This window comes from Mastomys coucha, unplaced genomic scaffold, assembly GCF_008632895.1.
Source record: "Mastomys coucha isolate ucsf_1 unplaced genomic scaffold, UCSF_Mcou_1 pScaffold6, whole genome shotgun sequence".
Classification (NCBI taxonomy): Eukaryota; Metazoa; Chordata; class Mammalia; order Rodentia; family Muridae; genus Mastomys; species Mastomys coucha.
The window spans coordinates 8,014,548-8,038,404 of record NW_022196912.1 but is presented as its reverse complement, the minus strand read 5'-3'; the positions used below and the strand labels follow the sequence as shown (position 1 = coordinate 8,038,404).

Genomic DNA, 23,857 nt, shown 5'->3' with positions numbered 1-23,857 from the left:
TTCTTCTCACAGCAATTATAGGATATAAATACTGTTGTTGACATTTAAAATTGTATTGTTTAACTTTTAATTTTAACTGTAGTATATACATATACCAGAAAAATGGCATTTCCATATGTTAATATGTTCATATCTCCAGATAATCTTCAGCACTGTCCCCCTCCTTAGCCTGAAGTTCTACACCCATTAAACAGTAGTTCCACATTCCTGTCACCCCAGTTCTGAAAGCCATCATTCTGTCTGTCTGTGTGGATTTGGCTGTCTAGGAATTCCATATAAGGATAGTCTTATAGGCTGTCTATCTAGGACTAGCTTGATTCCCTTAGCATGATGTACTCAGGGCTCATTCATGTTGTACATGCATCAACATGTCTTGTATACTTTAAGACTGAATACTATTGGATTGCATGTATATGCTGTCTTGTATACCCCTTCATCAATCAAATATATTCAATCTACAAATGGTGTGACTCTGGCATAGAGTAATAAAGGACTTCTGTGAGAATAAAATCTTCTAAATTCCACCTTTAGTCTTACCATACCCTCCCTTATCCATACTTATCTGTTTTCAGATTTTTAAGTATTATCCATGTAGAAATTTCTTACACTTATATCCTGTGCAAAACCTTAGAACTGAACACAGTTCCATATTTCCAGTGGATACAACCATAACATTCCTGTTAGAGACACCCTTGATCCTCAAACAGGCTCATTGCTCTGACATGTCACTTGGACCCTTACTTTCTGAGTTGTACTCCACTCTCTATATGCCTCAAGTTCAACAAGTCACGAAGCCTGTCAGTTATGGCTCCCTGATTCCTCTCTTGGATCTTCCATCATAGCTGACCCAGTGAAGGGACCCTGAGCTCAGGCAGATCAAAGACCTCAGGCTAGGTTCAATGTTTTGCCTGCCCTGGAGGGAGGGGAGGTATCAGCCCCTTTCCCAACCTCACTGGGCTTAGTCTCCTCATCTGTAGGAGCGAGCCTAATATAGAGGGTGTTCTCGTCATTTTAGTAGATACTAAATTGATGGTAACTTTCTTCACTCTCTTTAATTCCTGTCTCCCTACTTCCAGTATGTTAGCCTTTTCCCTCCATAGGGATTCATTTTCTCTCAGACTCTTTTCGTCTTTGGGAAACAAACCACTGTATTTTACATTACAATGCTCTTGATCCTAAATGCTAATCAGGGGACACTGGTTGTTGACCCTTCATATTTGGGATTGTACTTGACTTAGAATTCCCCAAAGGATCTTGGAAAGGAGTACCACTATTTCACCTCTTTCCAAACTATTTTTGCGCCAGAAAACAGGCAAAACTGTATGATTTCAGCCACGAAGACACCTGGTAGAAATTGTCTTCAGTTCTTGTGGTAAGGGCACGCTAGATCTCTGCAGCAACCTACACTTGAGGGAGCTATCCAGCACACATGTGACATTAAAACTAGACATTCCAAGTACAGACTCTAAGCTAGCTCTGTTTTTTACCCAGTTGGTTTTCTGGGACTCAGAAAACTCATTAATAGCCACAAATCCCAAATGGTCTTTAAGTGACTTGGAGAAGGACCTCCATAACAACCGATATGGAGCTCACATTGCCTTGTGACGATGCTCTGCCATGTTTTCTCACCTGTGACATTTGTCCTATTAGACATCCAGGCTCAGCCATGCACGTGATGCCCTCAGCATTACTGGGTTCTCTCTGAGCTTGCTGCAGAGCCTGCCTGGGATCACGTGGCTGCTTTCTCAGCAATGGCCAGCAAGACCACTCTTGTCACTACACTCCAATTTCCAGGTAATTCAGGCATGGCTACAGAGTGGCCAATCTGTTCAAACGCTTGAGTTGGATTCGTTACTCTTGACTCATTCTTGAGCTGTGTAGTCATGTGAAGACCCAGTGCTTTGGTGTGACTTTGCTTTCCACAGCAGGGCTCACTTGGCAAAAGCATGAGATACCACTCGATGGCTAACTTAGCTGGTATTTTGTGCCTGTTTTGCTTTTCTCTCTGGCTAAGACTACATTCACAATGTCTTCTGGGTATTCTCTTCTGCTAGCCTACCTTCCCATCTCCTCTTAGTCTCTCCTTCACTGATCTGGAAAGTGATAGCCTCTGGAAGTTTTGCACAAGGTTTTGAAAATGGTGACTCCTGCTCACTTTTCTTCCCATATACGTAGCTGTCTGCACCTCAACAACAACACTTACCTCATCACCGTCTCCTTCAGCTTCATGATTTTGGTCCTGTACTCTCTGTTTAGTAGAGTCCCCAGAAATACACACACAGGCTTGCGAGTGAGTTGGTGTGGTGCCAGAACCTTAACAGAACCCCCTTCCACTTTTGTGGGATTCTGATGCCCTAAGCCAGTTTGAATGACCATCCCAGTTTCCTATAAGCTGACTTATTGGAGAAGGGGCTAGGGACTAAAGATGAAGAACATACTCCGAAAGTTGAACCCATGGATTCAGAGGAACGTGGTTAGATAAACTCATGAAGAATGTTGTGTCTGGGGCTGAAGAGATGGCTTAACAGCTAAGAGTGTGTACTGTGCTGGCAGAGGACCAGGGTTTGGTTCCCGGAAGCCACATCAGGTACCTCCAGTCACCTGTAACTCCAGTTACAAGGGATCAGATACGCTCATGCCCCTGTGGGTACCTGAACACGGCTAGTACACTTACACTCTTGTAGGCACAAACACACAAACCTAGTTTTTAAAAAATAAATCTTCCTTTAAAAAGTATATTATAACCCTCTTCTTGGCTATTCTCTTTGCCCCCGCCCCAACAACTGGACATAGGAAGGTTAAGTCTAATAACTGTGGCTTAAGGTTTTGGCATTCATCACAAGACAGTGACCATTTGACCACTGCCACATTCTCAGCCACCTCTGCCTTGGGTGTCACTCCTAGTATGTGAGTCAGAGCAATAATAATATAATAATTCAAGGATAACGCACTGCCCAAACTAAGGGCAGCAGTCTTTGAAATTCTGAATGAAGAGCCATGAAGTGATGACCACTTTGATTCCCAGCCACTGCTAGATGGTTTATTAGTGAAAGAATGCATTATCCTCAAGGGAAAAGAAATGCCAACAGCGGTCTACTTCAGGCACGGAAGTTCCTATTTAAGGAAAAGTAAATGCATGGCATGTACCATGTCAGAAAACTAATTTTAATGTTAACAATGAGTCGGCTATTCTTGTAGTCATGAGAAAATATTCCAGCCTTCATTGCCTTCCACAAATAAGTTGCTGGAAGTAAACGAAGGCTGCTAGTTCAGTACCAATTTAGCAATACCTGTGCTCTATTATCAGCAACACACACAGTTGGTGCGAGGCAGAATACAAGCCACTCCTGTCTGTGAATGAGCATCAGGCTGACTGTGCAGGACGATAATTGCTCTGTCTGCCCTTCCTCTAGCACCTACCGATCTCTGCTAAGTGGTTAGTAAAACACACTTTTGAAGAAATGTCAAGCCCTTCTAAAAATTTGAAGGACTCAGTTTTCGATTGTTCTTTTTCTCAGGTTCAAGTTGGAGAAAGTTCACACATCAACCGTCGCACTGTTGACGTTAGCCCTGGCTGGTGTCCTTAAATCGTAGGGTGCCATCCTATCTGTACCAGGCATCCTTTAATCAATCACGTGTCCTTTTGCATGCACTGTGACACTGGCTGGATGTGTTGGGATATCAAGTGACTGGCTTCCAATGGAAGGCAAATTCCCTAAAGTGAAAATAATTGTGATAGCTGCTTCACCCTCCTACCCCCGTGTATGCAAACCTGACTTTTAAGTGTTTCGTGGATAATGGATTGTGTAAGGTCATGACTAGGCATGGCAGCCATGGTTATTACCCTCCCTTTTCATGGGAGGGTGCTCAGCAAAATGAGATTGTCACACTCTTTTTCTTTCTTCTTCTCCTTTTTTTTTTCCTTTTTTTTTTTAAGAGGACAGCGACAGACAGTTAAAAGCCTCTTCATGTAAGGATGTTATTTCATGAAGACACCATCCCTGGATTATCCCCTTCACTTTAAACTTCTGCCAGCTTGTACAAAGAGATAAAACAAAATAGCCTTGGTCCCAGGGGTGGGGAAGTGCTGGCCAGCTCAGCCTGGGTCCATGAGCTTTCGTTTTGATTAGTCACATGTGAGGAAAATTCACTTAGGCTGAGAGGTAAATTTAATACCAGTTATGCGCACGCTGTTTCCATCACAGCCATTTTCGCGCGATGCCACTTCATTCCCTAAGAAGCAGGAAGGTAAACCGGTGGCCAGCCAGCAAAGGTGTCACAATGCATTAAGACCAGGACTCGCTGCAGGGGATAATGGTTCTGATTGCTGTTGACTCCTGTCCCTACCAACTGCCTCATGTAAAATAAGTGACATTTAAAAGACATCAAGATGTGAGAAGAGGCAAGGGAGAGTGCGAGGCAGGCAGAGGAGGGAAAAGCTCCTAAACTTACTGCGGGAATGTACCATTTCTTTCCACCCTAAGTGGTAGGAAATGATAACTCGACATGCCACGGGTGACCTGAAGTAAGCTTTTAACTTCCTGTCTTGTGTTTTTAGAGAAAAATCCGTAAGATTGCTTCTGGGAACTGCTCCAACATGTTATCATTTATTTCCAATTTAATTTTTTTTAACTTTCATTCTTTTGCCCTTGCATATGGGTCTATTCATCTCTTTAAAAGCTTTAGGCTGAATCAAGTTAGGCAGTGGTAGACAACACGAGGCAGGCTACTTTCCGAAGGCCCATTTATGTCTATTTTTATAAAGAGAATCAAATTCCAGTTTACAGTAAGCATATGCTTCAGTTGACATCTGTTTCTATGACTTGGACGCTTTGTTTGCATAACAGTCGCCAATAAATGGCCTTGTTTTAAGTCTGCTCACTGAGTTGTATGTGGGTGGTTCAGCTGGGGATTTTTGTCGCAGCTGATCCCCTACCGCTGATGGCTGATAGGAGAGGGGGTAAATCTGAGAAGCCCAGGCCTGTCTATTACTGCAGATTTTAACATTCCCAATGAACCACTTATCCAGGGTGAGTCGGCAACCAAATCCCAGTCAGGGGAGGGGTGATCTTCAATGTGCTGAATTAAAGATCACCAGCTTCTCTTTTTGGGGGGCAGGGGGATGTTAAGGGGAATGGGAAGGAAGGAGCAAGAGCAAGATCCTTTTTCTAGCCAGTCAGATAATTCAGAATACAATCAGTTGCAATCTTTAAATGGAACATCAGAAATGAAGCTTATTGGAAACTAAGATGCCAGATGTTTGTGAAGCTGTACATGTCACCCTTTTGTGTGAAGTCTTGATTGTGTGTGTATGCACGCGCGTGCACGCGCGCACGTGTATATATGGCAGAAAGAACAATGTTAGCTTCCTTCTGTTCATATAATTCTCCTGTGTTTTAAAGCATATGTGATTCCCACATGCATGAGAAACCGGCAAAGCATTGCAATACTTCAGTGTGTACATGGGACTGTCTTTAGCATTCGTGGTTACTGCTGTTAAAGGAATCACTCCTCATGTGGAGTTGCAGCAAGTGCAAAGCTAATCCACAGTCTATAAGTTTGCCCTTTCTTGCCCTGCCCCTGAAAACCATGCCGGTTAGTACAAAAACAAAAACAAAAAAAACACTACTGTCCAGAGATGGGGCTATCTGTGTGCCTTAGACAATCACGCTGATTAATGGAGGGTGTCTCTGAATTCTCAGTTTCCCCTAAGTGAGATAGAACCATAATATATTTGAAAATACAGTGTTCACTGACTTAAACATATGGAACTTTTCCTCTGGCATTCTTGTATAATGTACAGCAGTGTTTATAGAATGTGTAACATTTCTCAGGGGGATTTACATATCGACGTTTTGCAGTGGAACCAACAGCAGCAGCATGCAATGGGGGTACTCCATTTACTCTTATCCATTGCACCTACCCTCTTTTTCCCTTTAATTTTTATATATGGCAAAAAAATTCATTGAAGAGAGATTTTAGATGACAGGACTGTAATTTTAAACCCAATAGAAGAGGTGTAAGCAATTTGAGCTTAGCTGAAGCATAATCTTAGGTTGTCAAGAAGAAACCCATTCTCCCCATGCTAATCAATCAGTGTATCACCAGCCAATCATCTCTTCAGCTTAGCATATATCCCAAGGTTTGATATATCTATTAACTGCCCATCATGCAGCTGGTCTCTGGATGATGAGATTCCCCTATCTTGGCATTTGGTGGCAGACGACTGAGCTATCACAGTCCCAGATAAATACCAAAGTGGAGATTTCAATCCTGTTCCTGAGAGCAGAGACAATCCAGAAATGTTGAAAATATTCTTAGAAGAGAATACACAGAAAATTACATTGCTCAACACCATGGTGTGGGTGAAAATTGTATATATTACATGATTCTTCCTCCTTAGACACAACATTGTAAAAGAGAATTATTCTTTTATTACGTTTGGAATGCTGGTAATCAAAAGAATTGTTGGGAGCTGCTAGGTAGGAACTCTTAATTACAAGACAAATGACATGTAGATATTTGAATAAGACTAATGACCATGCAGAAGATATATTTCCTGAAAACAAACAAGAGGCTCAATTACAGAAAGCAAGGCACACAATCATTGTAATTCCAGAGTCGGGATGCGTGCGACAGGGAGTGTCTCTATTTCTGAAGATTGTATGTTGTTTCCTGGCCTCAATTCAGAGATCCTGGTATTGCGTGAGCTGCAGTAGAGTTTATCTATAGCCACTTCCTCCAGCCATGCGTCCAGGCATGGAAATAGAAACAGGAGCCAAAAATCACTTCAGCAAATTGCTAACTATCTGTGACTGTGTAGAAATTGGGAAGAGGAATTCATGAGCCGCAGCCTTTTCTTTAAACTCTAATTTTCACCTCCAAGGTTAAAAAAAAATGTCTTTACAAGATGCAAACTCAAATCATAACATAATTCTTCCTTCTATGCTTGTTTATATCACTTAGTCTGGAAAGAAAACTAAGGTGAACTATTGGGTATTGAGGTTTCAGCTCCAACTCAACATTAATGATCTGCTCCGTGTGCTGAGCAAGACCCTTCATTTTTCAAGGCTTTTCTTCATAATTGGGGATTTCTCTGCAGTGCCCATGAAAATCAGTGAGTGATTATTCTCATGAGATGCAAACAGTAGCCCATATTCTTCAACAGGGTAGTTTTTCTTGTCAATAGTGCTGAAAATTTAGATTAGTGCTATGGAATTTGCTCAGCAAAAATCACCTCCATGCTATTGGGCAGCAAAAGCCGATGAGAAACACATTCTAGCTGAAATGCAACCCTCTCAGCTTAAAGCTGCCATTGTTTCAATCATTGGTTATGGGGTACGGGAATGATGGAGTTCACGATAATGTGAACTCTGCGGCTGGAGAGAGAAGAAAATCTGTTTCGTGTCCTGAGAAGTCTGGTGTGAGCCCATGGGGACCCTGATGACTTCTCCACGCTCAACAACTCAGCCCAGGCACTCTGACCTCAACTTGCAAACACTCCTGTGTCCTGGTGTGAAAGGCTGGTGGCAATATAAAAAACTCTAGAAATTTTGTATCTTTCCCAACAGAAAGGTAATTGTGGTATCAGTTCAGAACAAGTGTTTGGTTTAAATGGTGTATTTTGAAGGCACTTCTCAAGAGTTCCGATTCCTAAAGAAATATGTACAGGCTAAGGTTACAAATTTGTCATAGTAGAGAGAAGTTGACAAGAAAAAAATGGCCAGACAGACATATTCTTTCTCATGTCACTTAAAAGACTCACTCTCAGACCCCTTCCAGACTCCTGTGATTAGAATCCTGCCTGCTTTATAGATAACAATGGATATGAGAGCCCGTGACATAGGTCCTATGGAATGAAGAAATAGAATTGACTTAGAGAAAGATGGCCTATTGAATGCGGAGTCTGTTGCTGGCCTGAAAACATGTGGAAGCATGCACCTTTCTGGCTCAGGGCAGCCTTGCTCCCCAGAGCCTATATCCTGTCTTCTTGTGATAATTCTCCTTCCAGGTCTAATGCGTGTGTGTCTAGGTTAAAAGGCCAGTGAACGTGCATTGAGTGCAGTGACACATCTGTGTAGAAGCTGACCTGTGGCTGTGACAGGTAGCATCAGGGCCCAAGTAAATACAACATAAGGAACTCAGCAAATTGGTCTTGCAGCAGGAGAGTAATTCAGTTTCATTGTTATGAGTTACAGGGTTTAGAACTGTTTGCTATTATTCTACATAAATACAACATAGCTGTATAGATTGTGTAATATGGCTCCAAGAAAGATGCACTGAGCTCTCTCCCTACAGGAAGTTTATGTCCAAAGGCAATGCAGACCAGAGATATAGATCAAAAGTTACTTTGTAAAACATCGACTGTGGTATCCACAACATTTCTTCACCAAAAATATGATCAGTTCTTGCCTTTGGAGAGGAAAGCTTATGTTATAACTGGAATGGGAGGTTACAGTGAAAGAGAAGATGGCAGGAAGAGAGAGCTGGGAAGGACCAAGGGCAGGGAGAAGGCTGAGTCCCGTTGGCCCTGGGGCTGTACCGCCTTCTGCCTGGCCCTTGTCTATATTTCAGGTATGGAGAGGACATGTGCACCCAGACATCAGGCACCAATGAGAATCTCTCCATAGTCATCTTCTTGCTATTGGAGGAGTCACATTTAGTGGTAGCTAGCCTGTGAATCTCAGCAGGATTCTGAAGCAGTGTGCCCAGCCACTGAGCGGTGGGCAGAGAGGGAAGGAAGGCAGAGCAGAGAACAGAGGGTTCGGGGTGAGTGCTTTCTAAACACTCCAGAAGGGTGGAAAATGCTGACCCCTGACTTCTTTGTGGATCTTAACTCATGCTACCACAAGATTGGTAATAGGGCCCATATCACACTGTGATACAAAAGTATTAATTGAATACAGCAATCCAAATTTCTATGTGTATGATGACTTAAGTAATATTTGTACCTATTTAACAGTGGAATAGGAAACTAAGGTTTTGTTGGCTCCACATTTTCTTTATGAGGTCATTTGTCCCCCCAAACCCTGAGATATATGCATTTTGGGTCCTTCTTTAACTTTTTTAGTTAAGAGCAACTAAGGGAAGTGCAGGTAGAGATGCTAAGACTGCCCTTCACCTCTGGGTAGAATAAACAGGATCATAAGCCTTTGTCTTCAAAACAAGCACTTGAGTCTACACAGTTCTGGGGACTTGAAAAATAAGATGTGGTCAGCAGTAGAAACTAGGGGAAAACTGAGATACTCCATATCATCCTACAGTGTTTCAGTAAAGCTAAAACGTATTTAAAACAGCAGCAACAACAATAATACAACACACACACATGCACACACACACTCATACATATTCACACAGACTCATACACATTCACACACTCATACACACTCCACACACTCATACACATTCACACACACTCATACACACACTCATATACGCACTCATACACACACATACTCATACACACACATACACACACACACACACACACACACACACACAGAAAAGAACCAGCATGTGAATGTGTTTTACAACTGACACGTGACTCAGAAAGCTTTCTGCTCCCCACTTACCGGAAGATTTTCTTAACATGTATGCAGATGTGTGCTTGTTTAAGTTGATCTCTGAGCAGCTGCTGGCTAACAAGCCCTGGCTAACCATCAGACACCTCACTCAGCCAGCATCCCAATCAGAAAAAGGGAGGCTTGAGAATCATCAGAGTTCTTGGAATGCCCTCAACCCTAAAATAAAATCATCTCATCTAACCAAGGCTCACTGTCTTACAGTGCCAGTTGCTTCCAAGTTTGTATTTTGTGTTAGACTTGCTACATGGTGTGTTCATGCTCCGTAAGAGTATCTAATGGTTACTGTAAAATTAGAGGCTGTCCAAACAAAAGTTAAAATCCTAAAACTTTCTCTCCAAAGTGTGGTAATTCCTGGCTAGCCTAGTAAACAGTTTGACATGTGTTTCAACATAATTCAATTTTTTTCAATCAGATTCATCGTTTCTTAAAGGGATGTCTAATGAAGTGTGTGACTGTATAATAGAGGAGACAGCATCCGATTTTTAATTTTTATGTTAAATAGCTTCTACTGTGTTGCATGCCCATTTGAATTCTCTCAAATGAAAGGCGAATGTTACAATATGCATCTGCAGCACTGGGCTTGCAACCTTGATCCACTCAGGTTTTTGTGTTGATGTTTTCTCCTGAAGAGTCCTCAGAAGGAGCTGTGGGCTCAGTACCTATCTAGCCCAATGCTGATTGTATGTGGGGTGTGTGTGTGTGTGTGTGTGTATGGAGTGCATGTTCATCTGGTTGAATCAATGAGTAAACTCACACTCAAATGAATTACTTCCACTTTCACAAGAACCGATACCCGCCCCTCAGTCTGCTGTTTTCATGCCCCTTGTCTCAGGATGTCCTGACAGTTCGGTCCATTTCTTATCATTGCTATCATTCAACTACACATTCACCTCTCAAATCTGTGAAAAGTATTTAAAAGGAAGAGAAATTTTTCATGTTTCAAAACCTATTATAATGCATTTTCAAATATGTCAGACACATCTTTGTTAAAATTAAACCAGGGATTGGTTTTGAGCGAATAGCCCTATATCCTTACAGGCGCTGTGGATGGATGCATCTAAGCTGCTTATTATATTGATGGGTTTTGCTGCTCTGCAGCAAATGAAAACAGGCAGCTGCTTCCTCCATCAAAGCAAAAAGGCAGCCTGAGTTTTTATTAGCCGAGTGTTCATTTCTTCTATTGCCAAAATTCTTACACAAAACAAAAGAGCAGTTTTAGCACATTATTGCTTAACTAGACATGAACAACTGACAGCAAGCGATAAGCCTGTCTGCTTTTCACAACTGGTAATCATTTTTGGAATAGATGTTTTAATATAGTTGAATATAAATTTTGTAATTTACATCTACAATGGTACGTAAATTTATAGATCTAGTTTGTTGCAGGAGAAGGGAGGCTATAATCACAAAGCGCTCTTCCTGGTGTTGTTTAATTTTTAATGACTATTTGAAAACTGGGGAAAGAAGATGAAATCAAATTCATTTCTCATAAAAAAAAAAAAAAGTGTTAAAGACAATCGTGCAAGTTGGTTGGAGACATTTGTGGAAGTCCCTGGCTGAGCGAGACTGCTGTGCTTGCAGCCGGGACGTGCTTAGCACTACATTGCCACATTAGTTTGTGGTGAGAAACCCAAGTTTGTCCAGCAGCAGATATTTCTGGGAAGAAGATCATCATCATGTTTCCTTCATATCAATGAATAATGATAAGTGAAGAGGCAGGAAGTACAGAGCCCTGGCTGCTTCCACAGCTGGGATGCTCAGCTAGCTCTCCCATATACTGCTTACTCCTCTCTCCCTTTCCCTTTCCTTCTCCCCTCCTCTTCCTCATCCCTCTCCCTCCCCCTCTCCCCCTCTCTTTCTCATCCTTCTCCCTCTCCCTCTCTCTCCCTCTCCTTCATCTCTTTCTCATCCCTTTCCCTCTCCCCCTCTTTTTCTCATCCCTTTCCCTCTCCCCTTCTCTTTCTCATCCCTCTCCCTTCCCCTCCCTCCCTCCTTTTTCAATATGAACATCACAGATGCACTTTAAAATGAAATAAGCAAAGAAGGCTTTGTTTAAAGTGGGGCTGTGAACATCAGTAAAATGTGACCTTATTTATCAGATCAATTTGCCAAGTGGTGTTTCAGGTTTTTCAAAGTTGCTAACTCCAATTTCTTCTGTGGGAAGAGGAGACATGGGCTCAGTTGACAAGAGTCCTTGCTCAGTTGCTCAGCATACATGAAGACTTGGTCTGGTCTCCAGCATCATATAAACAGATCTGTGGAAGTTGGAGATTCAGAAATTCAAGATCAACTTCAGCCACACTTGTTCAAGTCAGCCTGGGCTACATGAGACCCTATGTCAAAGCAAGAGAGTGGAGAGTCACTCATCTTTCTTCCCAATTCTCTACCAAGAAACCATCTTTTCCCAAGGCCATTGGGGGTGGGAGGGGTGGGCTTGGAGCAAGACAGTGTTGATATACTAAGATGTTCGCCTTCCACATAACATGCTTAAAGAAGGTTGTGTTGCACTGCAAGGCCTGACCCCAGGACTGGTTAATGGGTGTTCATGACCTTTTCATGAGCAGCGTGTACCTCCTAGTATGGTTGTCTCTCCTAGAAGGCTTGCATAAGTGTGTAGAGCAGGCTCTCTGGAACATGTAGCTTCTCCTGCATTTGGAATGGAGTCACAGTGTTGCCTGTAAGGAAATAAAGCTAGACTCCAGGATAGGAATCTGCTTTAGGAGCCAGGGTAGCTCATTGGTGAGTGCAGTAAGGAAGCCCACTCCTTCCTTCATGTTTTGGATTTTCCACGGTATGTCCATGTTGGCAAAGTGGCTCGGAAGCCAAAATAAGCAACAACAATTATGACCAGCACTTGCTGTTCTTTCTGCTTCATTTGTTTCTTTTATGTCTTTTCAAGGGAAATAAGATGACTCTAACTTAAAGGAGAGGTCCTGTTCCTTGTGTCCCCAGCTCCCTTGGTCCATCAGGGCTTTGGGGAAGTTGGCAGTAGAAGCCCTCTCTCTCCTCTCCTCACTGCAGAGAGGATGTGGTGCTCCTGGGGAAGCCCAGCCTGCCTTCCATCTTCCCTCCTGCTAGGAGCTCTTTCATCTCCTTTTCTAGGGCCCATTTCTTCCTAGAAAGGATTCTTTTGATACCCTCTAGCCAGGTGAACTGGAACTATTCTCCTGGGAGGGGAGGACAGGGAGGTAGGCAGCTCTCATTGGAGGGCAGTCTCCCCTCTGCTTATCTTTTCTGACCAAAGGAGATTCTTTCCACTCCACCAAGGAGGAAACCCTCTGTGATAAAAACATCCATCAGAGGGCTTTGCTCAGTTCGGGAGAAAGAAAGTTTCACTTCAAGAGGGGTTCTGTTTTAACGTGTTCCACTCTCTAGATCAAATACCACCTTTGTAGCCCATAAAGATACACTGTCATCATTTGTCAATTTAAAAATTAACGAAGAAAAAACTTTCCCAAATACTATATGTGGCTGTTCTCTGAAGCTGGGAAATTTAATTAACTAAAGCACTTCTAACTCAATTAAAACTGACACGTATTAAAGATTTAACTTACAGGACCATTTAAATCCATCTAAAAGATTTCCCAGTAGAGGTTTATATTTGAATGCTGGTACAAATAAGATATTGTAACCAATCTTATTTCTGTAAGATGTCACAGGCTGGGCCCACTGATAGTCTTTGAAGCTTTTATGTGGGAATGTGCACAAATATAATACCTACATCCTGGGGCACAGACTTAGTCCGTTCAACTCTTCCATTTTATTCTTGAAGTTAGAACCCAAATATGATTTGTCTAGAGTCCTAAAACTAGTCATTGACAGCCCTGAGAAATGTGTGATCTCTCATTCCAGGACCAGCCACTGTTCAAAGGAGTAGCACAGAGGGCAGTCTTCCATCATGGAAGAGTATGGTCTCAAATCTCAGCCAGATCACATGAGCTCATTCTCCATTTACACACTTCGCTGTGCTCTTTTCTATCATAATGATAGTACATGCCTTAGGAATAAGCAAGATAATCCATACAAAGTGCACAGTCCACCATTTGGCAGGCAGGAAATGCTCAATGAATAGCTCATGGTAGTAGCAGTAATGGCCAGCGCAGATTGAGTGCTTACTGAGTAACAGTAATGGCCAGCACAGAATTGAGTGCTTACTGAGTAACAGTAATGGCTAGCTCAGAATTGAGTGCTTACTGAGTAACAGTATTTGCCAGCTCAGAATTGAGTGCTTACTGAGTAACAGTAATGACCAGCACAGGTTGGGTGCTTACTGAGTAACAGTAATGACCAGCACAGGTTGAATGCTTACTGAGTAACAGTAATGGCTAGCTCAGAATTGAGTGCTTACTGAGTAACAGTAATGACCAGCACAGGTTGAGTGCTTACTGAGTAACAGTAATGGCCAGCGCAGGTTGAATGCTTACGGAGTTCTCACTATACACATTTAATCCTCAGTCTGTATACAGTGTGGACAATATTCTCCTATTCAGATAAGGAATCAAGGCAATGAGGTGTAAGTAACCTGCTGAGGCCACAAAGCTAACATGTCAGGGATATTTTTCAAGTTCACGTCCTTAACAGATGAGCAGCTGCAGCCATGGCTGCCATGTGTCCCTATCACTCAGCAGTGAGTCTCACCACAGTTCCTTTTCTGGCATCTGTCCACCAAACTGACCATCAGACCCAAAGGCCAGAGCCCCTGGGGATGTTGTGGGAAGAATGTCTTCCCTTCGTTGTCTTTGGCCCAAGTTCCTTCTTTTCCTCATAGTCCACACCTCAGTGAGAGTTCAGTCAAGATGCACACAGTTCAAGTCTTACTGCTTCTTAAACTCGAGCCCTACCTGCAAACCTATCTCGCAGTCTGAGAAGCCTTTAGTGTTGAAATCCTCTGGACAGCTCCTCTTTCCATGTGCTCATTATTGACTCTTTTATATAGTTACGTTGGCTCTCCCAACAGCAGCAAAGTTTCAGTCTAGTGCCCTTGGCCTGTTGCCCCTTGGAAGGTAGCAGATCCTGTATGTCAGGAGTCACCTGGGGCCACATTCCAACTCCATGATGGAGTATTTCTCTGACTTGGTGTTTTCTCTGCATGATAGTTCTCAAGAGTATTAGCATTTCATAAACTTTCATCTGCCTGCTGTTCTGGGCTACACAGACATTTCCTCCCACCCAGATGTAACCCAGATTCATAAACATAGGATGCCTTCTACTTAACCCTTTATGGTACAGAGTGTACAGAGAGAGAGAGACATAATATACATATATAAATACACATGGGTACATAATATACATATATACACACATTGTACGTAAAACACATGCGTGTGTGTGTGTGTGTGTGTGTGTGTGTGTGTGTGTGTAAATATACACATTTGGAATTCCTGTTGCAGACTGAGTTTCAAAGTCCAGAACCAGGGCACATTTTTCCAAATGCAGTTCTGACTTGATTTCATGGGTTATTATTTAAAAACAAGAGACTCTCCGTGAAAATATCATATAAATGCCCTCAAGACTGTATAGAAACATTTCAAAGTAGTAACAGCGATGGCCCCAGCAACAGTGGCTTCTACCATCTCTAAGGAATTTGGTGTGTGCCCAACCTTATTCTAGGTGCCTTATATGCATATGCATTTAGTCCTCACAGCATCCATAAGCAATACTCCTTGCCTGTGCTTATCAGATAAGAGGCTCGAGGCATTGCCCAATTGGCTGGCTAAGGAAGCCCCACCCCCACCCAGAGTTGTTTTGTTTTATTGCTGTTTCCCTTTTCTTACAGCACTGCTCAGTACCTGAAATTCTCTTTATTGTCTCCTGCCTCTATTAAAGCTATTTAGGGAAAGGGTGTGCTTTAATTACTACACTATTCTGGCTTCTAAGGCAGAAATGGCTGTTAATAACTGTGTGTTCCATGAATGAATGAAGAGGCTTTAAAAGGTTAAGCACCTCGCCAAGGTCACAGATCCATAAGAGCAGGGACTCAAGATGAACTCCATCTAAGTCCAGAAGGTGAGGCCTCTTTTTCTATTGTAGTCTTTATGGGGTGAAGGCCCCCTGGATAGAATCCGACTGAAACCTATCATTTTGCAGATGAAGATTCTGAAACTCAGAAAGGTGACATTACATAAGTCCCAGTATATCTCTGTGTGGTGATGTGTCAGTCCAGGCTTTCCTGGGCTTGTGTTTAATACATCATTATATCAACCACCTCAGCTCATGGAAAATGGGAAGAAATCCGCATATGCATCTGTCCATTGTCCACCATCTTGTTCACGAAGGAAACCCTCAACACTCCTGAGCCCCTGTCAGTTAGTTCCTGGATGATGGTTAGTGGTGATGATTTGAGATGTCTTTGGGAAGCAGGCTGACAAGACCCACTAGGTCATTAGATATAGGGAGTGTTAAGGCCCCAAAGGCAGTGGCAAGGGACAGGAGGAGGTCCTTACCCAGTTTTTCCTGCCTCCCTGTGCTTCTGGTCAACCAGGTTTCTTTAGGCTGTCCAGGATTAACTTGTAAAATGTAAGACAGATCCAACAGTCTGTTGCTTAAACCATGGATTTTAAGAAGGATTTAAAATGTTAGTGTTGCTTTTGGAGCCTCTGTGATCTGGTCCCTGACCTCCTCTCTAGTCTTGTCTCCTCTTACTCTCTGCCTTTCTCTTCATGGTGGAGCCCTACTCCCAGAACATCAAAACCTCCCTCTCTTCAGAACTTTATTTCCTGAGGCTCTTCTTTGAAGGTCCATTCTTTCCATCTGTGTCCCCTCTGTCCATCTGTGTTCCCCCCGTCCATCCATGCCCCCTCTGTCCATCTGTGTTCCCTCTATCCATCCGTGTCCCCTCTGTCCATCCATGTCCCCTCTGTCCATCCATGTCCCCTCTGTCCATCCGTGTCCTCCCTGCCCATCCATGTCTCCTCTGTCCATCCATGATCCCTCTGTCCATCCATACCCCCTCTGTCCATCCATGTCCCCTTTGTCCTTTCATGTCTCCTCTGTCCATCCATGATCCCTCTGTCCATCCATACTGCCTCTGTCCATCCATGTCCCCTCTGTCCTTTCATGTCTCCTCTGTCCATCCATGTCCCTTCTGTCTATCCATACCCCTGCTGTCCATCTGTGTCCTCTCTGTCCATCTGTGCCCCCCTCTTCTTTCTTTACTTACGTTCCTTCCATCCACATACACTACATGGCTTTACATCCCTACCGCAACCTCGTGCATAGCACCATTGTCTGACTTCTTTTATGAGAGCCATCCTAGCGGGGTTTAAAAGTAAATATTATTTAAAATTTAACATTATTTAAAATAAAGTAACAGGCATTTGCCCTGGCAGTTGCTTGCCCACCAGGAACAGATAAGACCTAATAGCTAAAGATAATCATCCACACACGTTAATTTTAGGACACAGAGAAATCAACCAGGATGGAATAGCTCTCGTAGTACCATAGGGTGCTGCTATTCAGGCTGCTTGGGGAGGAATCGTCATGATGGTCTTACACGGCTGTGGACCCTGCATGCTCCACTACTGACCAACAGAACAACAAGTGCCCACTGGGGCAGTAACAGGAGACTGGTAACAAGGGTAACCAGCCATTCTGGAGGAGATCTGAGCCCTGCTCCTCAGGAGGGAGTCTACATCCTCCACCATATCCTGGTCAAAAGCTCATAGCTGTGCAGATCATAGGTCCTAGCAGGGAAACAAAGACGGCTATTATTTTGCTAAGTGAACACAACATGCCTATCAAAGTAACTTTGATATAAGTATGTTCATACCCTAGATTAGTGCAGCCATTGGCTTTGGCCGCAAAAGCTCCTTTTTACAGTGGGCCATGGTAACTGCATAGCTCATTAGTAGCCAGTATATGCTGGCCACTTTGGATGCTCAGCCATGAATACTTGATTTAAATCACTCCCTCTAAAGAATCACTGCAGGACACTGCAGGAGATGGGGTGGGAAGAAGGTAAGAGATGGAGGAGGGTGTGTTGTGAGGTGTGTGGTCTTCAGAGCTTGACATCATCATTGTACCATTGATCTCACAGCCGCTGAGGTTACTGGCCAGAGACCTGTGTAAGACTGGGCCTGTGGGCATCCTGCTGTGTGGGAAAGAGGGACCAAAGAGGCCTGCAGGGATCTATAGGAGATAATAGTAGCCAATGGGGAGGTGTTCACCCCACCCCAGTATCTATAGGGACTTCATGATGTGGGAGGGAAGAGAAACATCTTCTTCAGTGGTGTAGCCATTAGTGGAGAGGCTATGGTCGTGGGAATGATCCCTTGCCCAGGGTCCTGTAAGCAACCAAAAGAAACCTAGTGAGTATCATCAACTGCTAAAATAAACGGGAAGTAGAGGAAGGACTAGAAAGAGGATCAGCAACATCAGAAAGGGGATTAGTGAGGGTAATAGGGTCAGTATAAACAGCAATGAATGCGTATGAAAATGCTCTAACGGGACCCATTGGGAATATAATTAATATCCACAGACAAAATTAGTCACTTAAAGTACCCATAAAACTACATCTTGGAAAGGGTTAAAGAAACAAATATGCTTTAAAAAAATGTTTATTACTGTGTGGATATATGATAGGGAGCATGTGCAGCTGCCGATGTGTGGAGGTAAGAGGACAGTTCTGTATAGTCGGTCCCCAACCCTGTGACTGTCACATATGATCTAGGGCTTAAGTCGTAAGAGCCAGCCCAGAACAAACATTCTTTCTGGGGATGAGTGGAGCATACAAATTCCACATGGGACAGTTACATATAGATCCAATGTCCCTTATCCTAAAAACCTGAGACCAGAGGCATTTTAAATTTGGGGTCTTTTTAAATTGAGGTTACATAATTTCTTGTAAATGGAGTCCAAGGGTAAACATGAAATTCAGTTGCTTCATATGTATTTTATACAAGTCACCCTAAGTCAGTTTTATATAGTGCTTTAGTGCACCTGTGTTTTGAGAGCATGTGACCATTTGCAACCATGTGAACACTCAGAAAATGTCAGGTTTTGCAGTATTTTGGATTCTAGATTAGGAACACTCAACCTGTCTACCAGAATATGGACTATACTTAATTTTTAAAGGATTTGTTTGTTTTTATTTTCTGTGTATGAGTATTCTATCTATGTGTATGTATGTGCAGCATGCATGCTCCTGGAGTCCAGAAGAAGGCGATGCATGGAACTAGAGTTAGAGATGGTTGTAAGTCATCATGTGTGTACTAGGAGTTGGACCCCAGTAATCTGCAAGGACAGCAAGTGCTCTTAACTACTGAGCCATCTCTCCAGACCCTGTCTTTAATTTTTGACCAGACATCCCATCCCTAAGTATGGAAAAAAATGTTAGGAGAAGGTATGTCCTTCTGCTCCTGCTGCTATTTATAATCTTATAATATTACAAACTTTGAGCCTAACTTAATGGGTTAATGGATGCACAGTAGAGTGTCTAGGTAGTCTGTACAAATATCATGACTGTTGGAGTAGAGGCTCTATGTTACAGACTCTTCCTGGCCTTCTTGGATGGGGGCAAAATCAAGTTACTGAATCCGTGCATGACAAGATCCCAACCGAGGAAGATACCTTTATGACTAGAAAGGTTTTTTTGGAATGATGTATAAAACATTAACAGTGATTATATTGCTAATGGTAGAAATTTAGCCTTTTGATCTTTGTATTTAACTTAGTTTAAAAATCACTCTATAATTTCTGGAAAAAAGTATAAAACGAATTGAAAAGACTCTGCACTTTAGAAGTCACATTCGCTCTTCATTGGGGCCTAAGTTTTAGTTAAATACCTTTCCCCTATCATTACTTTTTAAAAACCTCACAGCCATGTACTCAGGGCATAAAGAAATTCATTCTTGTGGTAATTATATCTACATGGCGAGAACAGTGGCTTGGGTCTTCCTTCAGAGAATTTCATTATGTACTTCAGTCTTTATGAAGTTCTTTATGTGTGGAGGTGTACAAGGCCTTATGTATGACTTTGTAAGTCCTGACTCTTGGCGTAATTGCTGCGGTCCACAGGCATTCTCTCATCTGCTCTTTACAAGAGGCCAATAGTAACAACCGGCTCTTCCTTTGTGCTTATTATTATGAGTTCAGAGCTAAGCACACTGCATGTATTTCACTCATCCGATCCTCACAGGGATCCCATCAAGTTGACGTTGCAGTTATTATGGTGTGCAGATGAAAAGCTCGAGTCAGTAACTTAGCCAGAGTCTCTCAACCAGCCGGAACGGACTGGTTTCAAGCAATCTGTGGTCTTAAGGGCTGCACTCGCCCATCCCTCTTTTCTTTCCCTCTAACTGTGTTTCTAAACTCCTCTTGTTGGTTTTCCTTGTCCCCTCTTTTCCTCCCAAGTTGTCCTTTCTTCGGAAAATGCTGGGAAGTTGGCGTAGTAAGTTCAGCCTGGGCTCTCCCGCAGCCGGTGCTTTAGTGAAGCCACCTCCTCCTGCTCAAAGTAGGAGATCCATCCGTCTAGGAAGAAAAAAATCAAGTCTTTTCAATGTGTTTAACTTAGTTGCAAGGCTTGTCAGCTGAGTGCTGGGAGCTGAGAGGAGACCTATCTTTCCCAGGGCCACCTAGCTTCCTTAAGCTCAAACAGGAAAGCTGGGTGGAGACGGGATGGGGCTTACTGAGGATCGATGGTTGAGTCTGATCTTCGGAGAAAACCATAATTTTTATGAGATTATTTGTTCTACTCATCTCTAAGGTGATGTAGGCTCATTGTAAAAATGTTGGAATATGCAAAACAAGCCTGCCGAAGTTGGTGAAATTAATGTTTCTTAATTTTATACTGCAGTTTGGTTTTTTTTAATTAAAGAAATGAAGAACTTAAGGATATTTTAAAGCATTAGTATGGAAAGGTATCGAAAGGTAGAATGACCTCGGCAGTTTTATCTGCTCCTTAAAGTGATTTTAATTCCTTCTTTTTTTTTTTTTTTGGCCTAAAAGGATCTTGCATATGCACATATAGCAAGCCTTCAGTTTACCTATATTAGTTTTGTATAACTAAGACTAAGTTCCATTTCAACTACCATCAACATTTAAGTTTTGATATCTGTAGTGTTGGTTCTTAATGGTTTGTTTTATTTTGTTTCGTTTTGTTGTGATTGAAGTTTGGCATAGTTTATAGAGGCTGCTCTACTGGGAAGTGTCATAAAGTTGGCCATTATAACAACAACAGCCAAGGAAAGTCAGGATCTGGCCCAGGGAAGGGACCGTGATGCTAAGTTTGGCTGGAGCTGCTGTGGCTTGCGCTGAACCTTCGTTTTAGAAGCTACTGTGGAGGAAGAGACTGTCTAACCCTAGTGCCTGGTCTTGTGTTTCCAGGCATCTGGCCGTCTGAGGAGGTTCTGGCTTACTACTGCCTCAAACACAGTCATCTATTCAGGTAAGGGCTGCAGTTAAAAGATATCTGTTTAGCCCATCTTAGATATTGAATCTGCCTATTGAAATGGCCTATCCTATGTTCTCCAGACTGTAAATTGTTGGAAGGAAGAAAAAGAACAAGAGTTCCGCATGAACACATGTTGCTTCTGAGGAGGCGTCCTCAGGCTAACGTCACGCAGCCAGTTTTTGCTGTCTGTCAAAGGCTCTTGATTTCCACTCAGAGCATTTTATTTCACTTTGATTTGGGGGAAACAAAAGTGGAGGAACAATCAATCCTTGCTGATTGTGAAGGTCAAAAAAAAAAAAAAAGGTCCCCACAGTAAACACATTTGTAACTTGTGCTGCGGAAGTCCCCGCCATATTAGATAAACACCTTACAGCTATTGATAGAAGGTGCTCTGGCTTTAGAGGGATTTCTTGTGTCCATGACAATATGTATAATATAAATTACTGTACTAAAGAAATCAATATTTTTAGCTGTTAATAGGGGTTATACATCAAATCATGGATGGGATTTAGGGAGAAAAGGTCTTTATTTAAAAATTCTGGAGATCTTTGGTGCAAGCAGAAAGTAAGGGTTTGGACTTTTTTTCATTTTAGTTATTATTTTGTGAATATTCTATGTATACTTCAGTCAATTATGTTTTTACAACAAGCCATTAGTGATCATGATGTGTTTAAACTGTATGTTCTTAAAAGAATACGTTGATACCATGTAATATTTGAACCTCTGTGGGTTGATATTTACCAGCCAATCTGTGGTTACTTTGAATAACTAAATGTATATTAAAATAATTTCTAATATGAATGTCTTCATTTGACACCTCCCCCCTACACACGCACTTTAATTTTGCTTTTTTCTCCATAAACTTCCCAAACTTGGAGACTACACAGTGTTAAGAGTCTCAACATGTCACATGTGCAGAGGGCAGGCCTGAGTCGGGCTGCACAGCCGCCCTGGAGGCAGGCCTTTGCTCTTCTCTGCTGTGTCTAAGCTCCAATCAGCAAGCAGTGGGCTAGGGTGAGAATGTCACACAGGAGGCCTGACATTTAGGCACAAAAGGGGAAAGTAGGTGTAGAAGGCCACATTGAGCCTTAACTCTGAACCTTGTCCTACTCCAGCCTGGGCTTGCCCAGGTTAGCCATATTGTACCCTTGCATTGTTTAGTCAATGTGTTGTGCTGGGGTCAATTGTGATCTAAGTGTTAATTACAAAATGCTCTTGGGTAATTGTGCTTTATGAGAGTGGTTCAGCTTTCCAAAATATTTCAGCTTGTTTTAGAATTTAAAAAAACAAAAACAAAAACAAAAACAAAACAAAACAAAACCCTCAGGATTGCTTTTCTTTGTGCCTTGTGTGTGACTCTAATATAAGTTCCTAGGCACTCACATATCTTCTTGGTTTACTTGTGTAACTGTTTTTGAAGGCATGAATGTGGATTAACAATGTTATCCTTTCCTAACAGTTATCCTTCGCAACTCTAGCTAGTTTAGTCCTAAAAGACAGCGCCATTGACAAGGGAAAAAAGGGAACCTTCTCAGATTTTTCAGCTCAGCGGTGGTAATGTTGCAGTGAACACTAATGAGGGAACCCCCACTGATCTGCCTGCTTTGTGACTTTTCTATTTCATAATTATTTTTAAAACGCAAAACGCCATGAGGTAGGCCAGTCGTGTCTCCCCAACTCCCTGGCAGTGTCGTTCTGACTGCAGATGGCAATTTGTTCTTGTAACATATATATGGCTCTGAGCATCCCCATCTAATTTGCATGGGTTCTACCATGTCTTTCTCTCTTTCAGGGACCTTGCTGTGTGTGAGCTAGGGGGTGGCATGACATGCTTCGCTGGGCTCATGGTAGGTCTTTTCTCAATTCCAATCCCATTCAGAGGGAAAACAAAAGGAAAAATGTTCCAGGGCCTCCAACTGCTGGGTCAGAGAACCGTCAACAGCATCAGCTGCGGTCAAGCTGCCGGGTCTTGAGAGACCTTCTAGATTGACTTACTTTCGGATCATATTGATTTTATGGTTGCCTCGATGAGCAGAAACATTTTACCTCAGTGTAGTCAATATCGCTTGTTGTGACATTCCAGGCCTTGCACAGTCTTTCTTTGCTATAGGGAAAGCATTTTTTTTTTTCAGATTATAGTCCCATTTGCTAAGATACAGGAATAGCCTGGCGAATCACAGTTGGAGCACCATGAGATAGCTGCTAATGTTTTGCCTGCATTATTACACCAACAAACATGATCCAGAGCGCTCAGTAATTAGATTCTTTTGAATTAGATTGGCCATTCAGGAACGTCGTTCCCCATTCTCTGGGTTCTGAGTCATGTATTCAGGAGATATTATGTAGCAGCACAGTGCATTAGACAAGTTTTTATGTCTCTACAAATAAAAGCATATTGTTACACTGATTGGCATTTGACAAACCTGTCGCTCTTATACAATGTGTCGAGGTTACAGCCCAATGTGCGAGCATGTCAAAGCTCACAAAAAAATTACCCTCACAAAGCCATCTGCCTGCAATGCAAAGTTATATGAAGGGCATCAGGCAGCCAGACAGAAGCAAGCTGAAAGGCAGAGTGACAGCCTTGTATGATGGCTCTACTAGATAAACAGAAGCCCACAAATGAAAGCCTCTCAGAATACCATCATCCGCTGTCACAATGCAATTACCGAACAGAATGATAGCAAGATAGAGGCTCCCGCAAATGGAATGATAAAAGTATTGACTGATTTGATTGAATGATTAAAATAATGCAGACATAAAATGAAAAAAGATTGAAGATTGTTACAGAGAAATAGGTGAGGAAGCATGATACCGAAGGCTTGTCACCGCCGTCCTCACTTCCACACAGACAAGCGTGTTTGCTCATTGTTTGCCCTGCTCC

The 23,857-nt window shown here is 42.5% G+C and overlaps 1 protein-coding gene across 1 annotated transcript in view; it reads left to right on the top strand.

The window, feature by feature from the left end:
* Camkmt (calmodulin-lysine N-methyltransferase) overlaps nt 1-23,857 on the top strand; it is a 397,552-nt gene that overhangs the window by 308,944 nt on the left and 64,751 nt on the right. The window contains exons 4-5 of the mRNA XM_031356809.1: nt 20,907-20,967; nt 22,766-22,820. Coding sequence (XP_031212669.1) covers nt 20,907-20,967; nt 22,766-22,820 — 116 coding nt within the window. The remainder of the gene's footprint in view (nt 1-20,906; nt 20,968-22,765; nt 22,821-23,857) is intronic.